Source organism: Scleropages formosus, chromosome 14, assembly GCF_900964775.1.
Source record: "Scleropages formosus chromosome 14, fSclFor1.1, whole genome shotgun sequence".
Lineage (NCBI taxonomy): Eukaryota > Metazoa > Chordata > Actinopteri > Osteoglossiformes > Osteoglossidae > Scleropages > Scleropages formosus.
In genome coordinates this window covers 15,965,810-15,975,562 of record NC_041819.1, presented here as the reverse complement: position 1 = coordinate 15,975,562, position 9,753 = coordinate 15,965,810, and the positions used below count along the sequence as shown (strand labels likewise).

Genomic DNA, 9,753 nt, shown 5'->3' with positions numbered 1-9,753 from the left:
GTAGCCTTGAGCACACTACTTACCTTAAATTGCTCTAGTAAAACTACCCAGCTGTATAAATGAGTGAGTAATTGTAGGTAACTTAACACCATAAGTCACTTTGGAGAAATGTTGTCAGCCAAATGGATAAATGTAGAATCTGAATTAAATGTATTGCCACATGGGGATGGCAATTGGGCATTTTGAGAACCTTCAGTGCATGTATCCTGACCTAGTGGTCAATATACTTCTGCTGTGATATGAATATGAACCTATTTCATCGTAATACTTGTGAAAAAAAGTCATGTGGATCACATATATTTTTGTTCATGGATTCTTGTACAGCTGTAAATCCATCATAACTGATATTACAGATAAGAGGGTTATGTGAAAGAAATGGAGGGGCACAGTGGGTTGGACAGCCTGGTGTTCTGTCCTGTCCTGTCCTGGGTGTGCCCCCTCCACCTCCAGCCTTTCACCCTGTGACACCAGTCCCTCGTAAGGCACCCCAAGCAGGACTCGAACCCCAGACCCACCGGAGAGCAGGACCCGGACCAACCCACTGCACCACTGTGACCCCTCCTGATAAAAAACTTAGGCAAAATTTTCACACACCAATGACCATAAGCAGTGTAGGAAGTACAGAGGAACTAATAAAAGCCATCTGTTGTACAAATATAAATAATTATGTGTTGCCACCTATTTTTTAGGATACCAATTAACTTTAAAATGAAACTGGGTCTGACATTACATAATGTGACTGACGTTACAGATTTCAACCCCTGGCATGTCGGCACAAATAGTTGAATTTAAGTTTTGTTGAAGAGGTTGAATAGGATGAATTCATGAATAGGTTACTCATGACCTTTAGTGAGAGAATTATGAGAGAATGGTATTTAATTGAAAGGGTGGCTTAACAGAAAAGTGCGTTGACAGTTTTTGTGACTGACGTTACATGTGTGCTAGAACTATCTTTGGAGCTATTTGCGGAGAAAAACTAGTACAGACTGTTAGTTCCAAGTTGAACTTTTTGCAAATTACTACATTATCTGTAATCCTAGCTAAAAATATCATTCAAAATGTCACTGTTTGTGGTGACAGTTGACTTGGGTGTCTTTAACAGCATCACCAAAAACATATGGGAGGTGACAGACATCAAAATGTATGATTTCCACTAGCTCTCAGCTCTTATTTATTGTTCCATGTCCACCTTTTCATGGATTTGCCCAATTCAGTTCTGCTAATGGATCTGGGAAATATCCATCAATTAGGAGGTTTTCAATGTCATGGCCAGGAGAACTTGAAGAACAATAACGATGGAATAATAATGAAGACAGTTCTAGTAGATCTGGTATTTGGATATTAACTTATATTTTGATGATGATGAGTTCTGGAAGCAACATTTAAAAAGCAGCTTTTATTTTCTGTATCATTTTCTATACATAACAAATTTAAAACAGTTAATATTCTCAGAGGGGGCTGTGGTGGTGGTGGTGCAGTGGGTTGGACCGGGTCCTGCTCTCTGGTGGGTCTAGGGTTCGAGTCCTGCTTGGGGTGCCTTGCGATGGACTGGCGTCCTGTCCTGGGTGTGTCCCCTCTCCCTCTAGCCTTATGCCCTGTATTGCCAGGTTAGGCTCTGGCTCCCCGCAACTGCGAATAGGACAAGCGGTTCAGGAAGTGTGTGTGTGTAATACTCTCAGGAGCTTCCCTTTTGCTTTACATCTCCGCCCAGAGGACAATACCATCAGCCTAATTACAAAAATTAACTGCTTCTGAAGCTGCTGTAATTATATTTGTGTTATAAATGTTCTATAAAATAAATTAAACAGAATTAACACAATTACTGCCTTAAGGGAAGATATTTTCAGATTCGAAATATTTATGTTGTTCGGTTTGTGTGTGTCTGGAGCAGAGTGTGATTTTGCTCATATACATGCACGCAAAGCAATACGTTTTTACACATTTGGGAAACAAAGAAAACTGTCTAGGTTATTTATTTAAGTTAGTAAACCTTGTATTATTCATCCTGTCTTGAAAGTGGCCAAGAAGCTCATCTTAATTACATTTAATTGTAGAAATGCTCAATGATTAAGGAGACATGAAGCAAAAAGAACGGACTAAAACCACAGATATATACACATCTCTCAAGGACTTTTTGTGGAGCAGAACAGTAAGGACATTTGGCATTTTTGTATAAGCAAGGAAAGGAAACATGGGCTGTGCACCAGGTGACGCCACCGGGGACGAGTGGGTGTTTCAGTGTGACGTCACTGGTTCTCCGCAGACTCCTTGACGTTTCTCAGATCCTTGACATCCCGTGGCACTCGCACCGTCATGCCATCCATCCATTTTTGTACGCATACCTGGCAACCGAGCCTCGATCTAGCAACAAGAGAGAACCCAGTGTCATGCTCGCTGTCACTCAAGTGAGATGAGAATGTGCCAGATGTTCACTTAGCACCTGCTTTTCTCCAGAACAACATATATCCTTAATTTTGTACACTAAGCTATAATAATCTATACAATTGGGCATTTTTCACTGCATCAGTTCAGGTTAAGTACTTTTTGCAGTGGTACTACAGCAAGAGTGGGGATTCAGACCAAGGCAACAGGTCTAGTTGCTGTGTCACCAAGGAGAAGTTTTGTTAGCAGCTGGTCTCTCTTCCTGTTACACATTTACACTTCATTCGGCAGGTACTTTTCCCCAAAGCAACTAAGAATTATTTACCCATTTATATAGCTGGGTAATTTTACTGGTGCAATTTAAGGTAAGTACCTGGCTCAAGGGCACTACAGCTGGATGCAGGAATTAGACCTGCAACCTTTTGGGCCAAAGGTACCAGCTCTAACTACAACACTACCAGCTGCCCCAACAGGAAAAGCTATATATAATATGATATATTATATTAGATGGTGCACCAGTGACATCCTTTGGAACTCTTAGGAAAGCATTAAAGGTTGTGTTTTAGAATCAGAATCAGAATCAGAACGAGCTTTATTGCCAAGTATGTTCACACATACAAGGAAGTTGTCTTGGTGACAGAAAGTTCCACAGCACAGACAGAATGACAGTGACAAGACAGATGAGAAGACAGAATATGTGAATGAAGGATAAAGAATATATAAAAATATAAAGTACCCAATATACAAAAATAGTCACTAGACATTGTATGTATGTACAGGTATGTTCTATACAAATGCAATGGAGTGTGAGTAAGACATACGATGTGATAAATAGATATAATAGATATAGATATAATTATATATAATTATAAATATAAATAGCGTTGTGTATTGCACTGGTTTACTCCAGTATACTGGTTTAAACTCCAGCACCATCTATGTACCGAACCTCTTCTAATATTTAGTAACATATGATTACTATAGTATTGCCTGACTGACCCTATGAACTGAGATGTGACTTATGTCTCTTCTGGAGAAGCCAGCAATGTGCATTTGTCTCCCATGTCTGCAGTTAAATCATGTAATATGAACCTATACAATTAACGGTACTCAATTATACAGGTGGCCACTCACGTTTTAGTTAGCCCATACGCCAAGTCCAGCATGTCCAGCTCTTCATCCGCAATCGGCTCCAGGTTCTTGTAAACATTTTCATCAAAAATGAGGTGACAGGTGGAACATGCCAATGTCCCCTCGCAGGCCCCTGTGTGAGACAGGTGTTGATGGCACGAGGCGGAACACTGAATGATGTTTTGAAAATTCACGATAATGTATTTTTTTAGTTGACACCGTTTCTCAAGGTGGCTTACAATATTAGGCAAGCCACTTTACGTTGATTTACTCATTTATACAGCTGGGTATTCTTCTTGCATCAATTCAGGGTAAATACTCATGGATGCCATGGTTAGCGGGATTCAAACTCATAACCTTTAGACTGTAACACAGCTGTTACTTGATGTCCTTATGATCTAACATGTGAAAACATATAGCTGTCAGATAAGAATTGAGTTATTGATTTGTACTTCTTAACCCTTATTTATTTCATTTCATAACCTGCATATTGGTGAAAATTGTAGTTCAGCAGCACCAATCAATATTTGGGGAAAAAAAAAACATAAAAATAAGAAAATACATTGAAAATTGTTTCTAACAAAAAAAAACATATGCATGTAAATCAAACAGATTGATAATAAATTAGGAGTTTTCATGAATGAGCATGAGCTTCTTAATACCATTTGCAAAAGGGAGACCCATTTAACTGACATATTTTTCTACTTAGAAGCAACGCAGAGTACTTACCAAAACCACTTATGTCTAAGTTTTTGTTGATCACAACCTCCAGCAGAGATGCACCTTCTGTGACACTCGTGGTGATTTTGACTCCACTTTGATTTATAAAGTGTAGTAAAATCTTGTCCCCTTTACTGGTCGGAGAAATCAAAGAGTGTTTTTGTACTTACAAACAAAGGTCCCAGTTTTGTTTGGAATCAAAGGAGCCAGCAAATATCACACCCTGTCAGTTAAAGGCACTCATTTATACATCTGTACGTATAATATGTAAAGAAAATGTACAATTTTAGAATTGATGTATAAATTGCAAAGAACATCTAATACTGCAAACATTTTGTTTCTTTCAGCCCTTCCGGTGTGGTTCAAAAGCTGACTTTCTGATTTGATTTCAGGTAACTTCAACTCTTTCTCACACACACACGCACACACACACTCACACTCTATATTTACTTCTGCTGTCCTGGCTCTGAATTCCTTGGACAGTTTCCCTCATTCTCTGAACCGGACCATTAAACTGAGCTTCACACGCACTTGTGTTTCACACATGTGGACACTATTTTTCTCACCTTCACTGCATTTTATTATTCTATTATCCAGTTCTAAATGAAATAAAACATTCATAATGATCTCAGCTAATTCATCATACTTTAATTCTTCAATTAGCTGATACTTTTCTCTAAAGCAACTTAAAAGGTTTCCACTATTTATACAACTGAAACATTTTTACTGTATTAATTCATATCATTCATATGTACAATGCTGCCTAAAAGAATGTGAAGCCCTGTGGTTCACTTAGTTTTACCATAAGATGGTCATTTAATGAGAAGCAGTGTTTCTAATCTGACATAATGCCAAGAACATTTACCTAACACTTTCCTTCAAAGCAGCTTATAATCATTTATACAGCTGGGTAATTTTATGGAAGAAATTTAGAGTAAGTATGTTGCTCAAGAGTATTACAGCTACAGGTGGGATTTGAGCCTGTGACCTTTAGGTCTAGAGGGAACAGCTCTAACCACTACTATCAGCTGCCCCTCTAATAGGTCTGTAATGACCATTTCCATATGTTAATTTAGAGGAAATCGTGTGCGTAGTAGAAACACAGAAGTGGTGCAGGTCCAAATATCAATGAACATTAGGGACAGCTGGTAGTGTAGTGGTTTGTGTGACTCCCTGGAGACCTAACAGTTGCTGGTTCAAGCCTCACCTCTGGCTGTAGTACCCTTGAGCAAAGTACTTACCCTAAAACTGCTCCAGTTAAATTACCCACTTGTATAAATGGGTAAATAATTATAACCTTAATGTTGTAAGTTGCTCTGGAAAAAAGCATCAGGTAAATGAATAATATAGTGAAGCCCAAGTTGTATTAATCAAACCAACAGGTGCTCTGTAAAAATAAATTGAATTACATAAGTAGAATCAGCTGTGTGAATCTTAATTCATTGTATAACTTTATTTTAATGTTCTTTATACAAGAATAATGACCATCCCTATTGTGTTCACTAGCTTTCAAGCAGCACTGTATATATGTATGTTATGATGAGCATTATAAGCAATATACTGTATACTGCTCTCAATAGGATCTTTTTTTTTAACATTTTTCAAGGTTATTTTTCCAAGTAAACATATTTCAGTTTCAGAAGAGAGAGCTGCAGCCTTGGAGATCTGCTAATAAAGCAGTATTTCCAGCATCCACATACTGGATCATGTTGGTCCTGAGGACCTGCCCGGATTCCTCACCTGGGTTCCTGGGAGCCGCTATGGAGGGCCCGGTTCCGGCTGAACGTCCGGCTCCACACACGAGGGGCACCACACAGGACGAGCGAGACAGGGGAGCGGATGCGAGCGACGCTAGCCATCTCTGCCAAGTGATTCTCTCGGCTGACTGTAGATACAGGACACTCACAGCGAAACCCCCCCAAGCCCTAACCAGACCTCCCCTCAAAAACCACCCTCCCATTGACCCTGACAGCCCAGTCACAGATACCAGCAGCTGACGGTACATTCAACCGACACACCTCCAGCCTGTGGAAAATCATATATTTTAGATAATTTTTTCAAGCTGGATGTCACACTCAAGGCGATGTGAGCAACTATCCTCCAAGTCCAAATTCATTAATGATCACTTTGTGTTCTGTACTCTCACCCACATCAGACCTGGTCGCATATTAAGCACTACAGTCAGAATACAATTACTATCTTTTTACCAAAGAAATATTTCAGCTAGGAACATGTATTACTTATTAAATTTTACGATGGATTTTAGAAGATCTATCACATCTTGATATGTAAATGTTCATATTTTTAAGCTCACACTTTTAAAATGTTTGAGAATTCTCTCATTCATTCACTGACTGTCAATAACTGCAGGTCCAATGTACGGTCACGATGATCCAGAGTCCATCCTGAAAACATAAACTGTGAGGTAGAGTACACCCTGGATGGGATGCCAGTCCATCACAGAGAAATCACACACACTCATTTACTCACATACACGATATGGGCAATTTAGAGCTACCGGTTTACCTGAAATGCATGTCTTTGGGCTGTGGGAGGAAACCAGAGCACCTGGAGGAAACGCAGACATGGTGAGAATATGAACATATGAACTCGACACAGCCTGAACCAGATTTGAACCCACATCTAAACGCACAACCCAGGACCTGTGACGGACCAGTACCATCCACTGTGCCACCTGTAAAAATAAATCCAATTTGAGAAAAAAAAAAAATTCTGAGAGATTAAACACTAACGTCTCAAAAACAGGGGGGCGCGGTGGCGCGGTGGGTTGGACCAGGGTCCTGCTCTCCAGTGGGTGTGGGGTTCGAGTCCTGCTTGGGGTGCCTTGCGACGGACTGGCGTCCCATCCTGGGTGTGTCCCCTCTCCCTCCGGCCTTACGCCCTGTGTTGCCGGGTAGGCTCCGGTTCCCTGCGACCCTGTATGGGACAAGCAGTTCTGAAAGTGTGTGTGTGTGTGTCTCAAAAACACAAACTTACACATAAAGTCAGCTTTTTTAGTGCAAGAAAACATGCTGCAGGCTGTTTGTATAACCTTCTCTGAGACAACCATGGCCTTAATGAACTCTAATTGTACTTCATGGTAAAGGTTTGCCAAACCCTGTTGTTCGCACACTTAGCAAGAGAAATAAACATGTTCCTGTTTGTAGGCTACTATTTCATATATTCAACATTTAATATGTTAAATAACATTTAATACTTCAGACACTGCAATGGACTGGCATCCCTGTTGCATGCCACATTCCTCCAAGCCTTTCAGGTCCTTTTTTTGAACAGACTCTAACCATCCTGTGATGTCAAGGAAGCGGTTCGACCCTGAAACATTACACATATGGCTGGATCCCCATGGGGGAGTAGGTGGTTCGAAGGACGAGGGGTGTTTTCTCTGCCATCAGCAACGTCACAGCTGATAACCCCTGAGGTCTTTGATTCTGCTCTCTCTGCAATGCTATCATAGTAATGCCCCTTCAGTGCGTATGTGTCATACACACACACACACACACACACACACACACACAGGCTGAAACCACTTATCCCAAGCGGGGTCACGGCAAGCCAAAACCTAATCTGGCAATACAGGGTGCAGGGCTGGAGTGGGAGGGGACACACCCAGGACAGCATGTCAGTCCGTCACAAGGCACCCCAAGCAGGACTCGAACCCCAGACCCGTCAGAGAGTGAGACCCAACCAAACCCGCTGCGCCACCGCACCCTCTGTATGTGTTATATTAAAGCTGAATTAAAACATAAACTATGAGGGATTACATTTATTAATTCAGCTGACGCTTAAGCTCTCTACAATTATTTACCCATTCATAGACCTGGGTAACTTTACTGGAGCAATTTAGGGTAACTATTTTGCTCAAGAATACTATAGCTGGAGGTAGAATTCGAACAAGCAGCTATAGCCATTACGCTACCAGCTCCACTCCAGGCGTAGTGTTCCTTTAGCTATTCTGTGTGTTGCACTACGTGATGCTGAGCTAGTTATGAGTATTCTTCTTGCCTGTGATCGGTGTTGTAGATCATTACTAATAAAAGGTCTAATACAGCCACTAATGTCATATCTGAAAATCTTATATCTTGTCATCATTTTCCCCCTTTTCACAGGCCAACACACTCAGCCCCTTATATTCCCCGTGAGTCCCCACAGTGGTTGAACACAAGTCCATTTTACCCATAATTCAACTATTTCCAGTAAAACCATTTTCCTGCTGAAACTCCCAGTAACGCAGGTCGTTACAGCATTCCTGCATTGCACGTACATTTAGCTAAATGCACTCGACCGACTTTGTCCATATCGACCATCTGATGTTGAACATCACCGACAACCTTCTGGAACAAACTCAAGACCGATGTCCTGAGGTTGCAGGAATCTGTTGACCGAACCAATGACTGTTCCTATACCAATATCAAGAGGCCTCTGGGAAGAAGTCTAAATGTATTATTTGTGTGTATGCTGTTTTACTATATTTCTGTATGAGTTTGAATTTCTACCACATGTTGTAGAAGCTGGGGGTCTTAAAAGGAAAAGTGCTGAAGGTGCTCAAGCCAGTCCACACACAAGTTTATGAAAGTTTTCAGAAACTTTTTTGTACCATATTTTTTCTATTGCAATAGGTTGCATGAGATTTTTGTCATATCTGGAATCATTCATGGTAATTTTGGTGTGAACTTGGGATGGTCCTGGAATGGAAATGAACTGGTCTCAATGTTAAACGTCAGGACAGCAAAGGGGGTTGCATGAGAGTTAAGAGGTCTGGCAACGACCTCTCGTGTTCAAATAAGGCATTACACCCACTCTCCCTAGTATTTACATGTATTTATTTTTTCTCCAAAGCAACTTCCAATGAACACACACACACACACACACACACACACACACACACACACACACACACACACACACACACACACACCTTATTCAGCAAGGTGACTTACACTGCTAGATACACTACTTACAACAGGTCACTCATCCACACATCAGTGGAACACACTCTCTGTCACTCACACTATGGGTAAACCTGAACAGCATGTCTTTGGACTGTGGGAGGAAATCAGAGCACCTGGAGGAAACCCACACAGACATGGGGACAACATGCAAACTCCACACTGAGCAGGGATCAAACCCACACCATCTCGTACCACCCAGGTGCTGAGACAGTTGCACTACTCACTGTGCCACCCACAGGTATTAATGGACCTTTTTGTCAATAATCATGTAGAAAATGATTTATATTGCACTTTGTTACACAAAATGAGCTCAGCGTTGAGCCAGGGGATGACAGTGGGAGCATAACAACAAGAACATAGTTATGACGTGAGACTTGGCCGCACCATCTGCTGAAGAGCCGCAAAGCAGCTGTAATGTTTAAAATTCAGAAAAATCAGTCATTTCAAATGTGTAATTTTATTCATTTTATTGACAGGTAAAACCAAAAAAAAAAAAAAAAAACAAAACAAAGAAAAAAAAAAAAAAAATCAAGCAGCCAACTTGCATATT

The 9,753-nt window shown here is 40.8% G+C and overlaps 1 protein-coding gene across 1 annotated transcript; it reads right to left on the bottom strand.

The window, feature by feature from the left end:
- Nucleotides 1-1,612: 1,612 nt before the first annotated feature.
- On the bottom strand, nt 1,613-6,106 carry fdx1b (ferredoxin 1b). Its single transcript, XM_018728476.2, has 4 exons — nt 5,974-6,106; nt 4,243-4,367; nt 3,517-3,646; nt 1,613-2,361 (listed from the first exon to the last, which is right to left on the bottom strand). Exons 1-4 carry the CDS (start codon nt 6,090-6,092, stop codon nt 2,247-2,249), a joined length of 489 nt encoding a protein of 162 aa, XP_018583992.1. The 5' UTR covers nt 6,093-6,106; the 3' UTR covers nt 1,613-2,246.
- Nucleotides 6,107-9,753: the final 3,647 nt, after the last annotated feature.

Excerpts from the sequence above, each read along its gene's own strand:
- fdx1b (XM_018728476.2), bottom strand. The coding sequence starts at position 6,092 with ATGGCTAGCGTCGCTCGCATCCGCTCCCCTGTCTCGCTCGTCCTGTGT. Across the intron at positions 4,368-5,973 it reads AGCGGCTCCCAGGAACCCAG|TAAAGGGGACAAGATTTTAC; the intron begins GTGAGGAATCCG and ends TTCTCCGACCAG. Across the intron at positions 3,647-4,242 it reads CTTAGACATAAGTGGTTTTG|GGGCCTGCGAGGGGACATTG; the intron begins GTAAGTACTCTG and ends TGTCTCACACAG.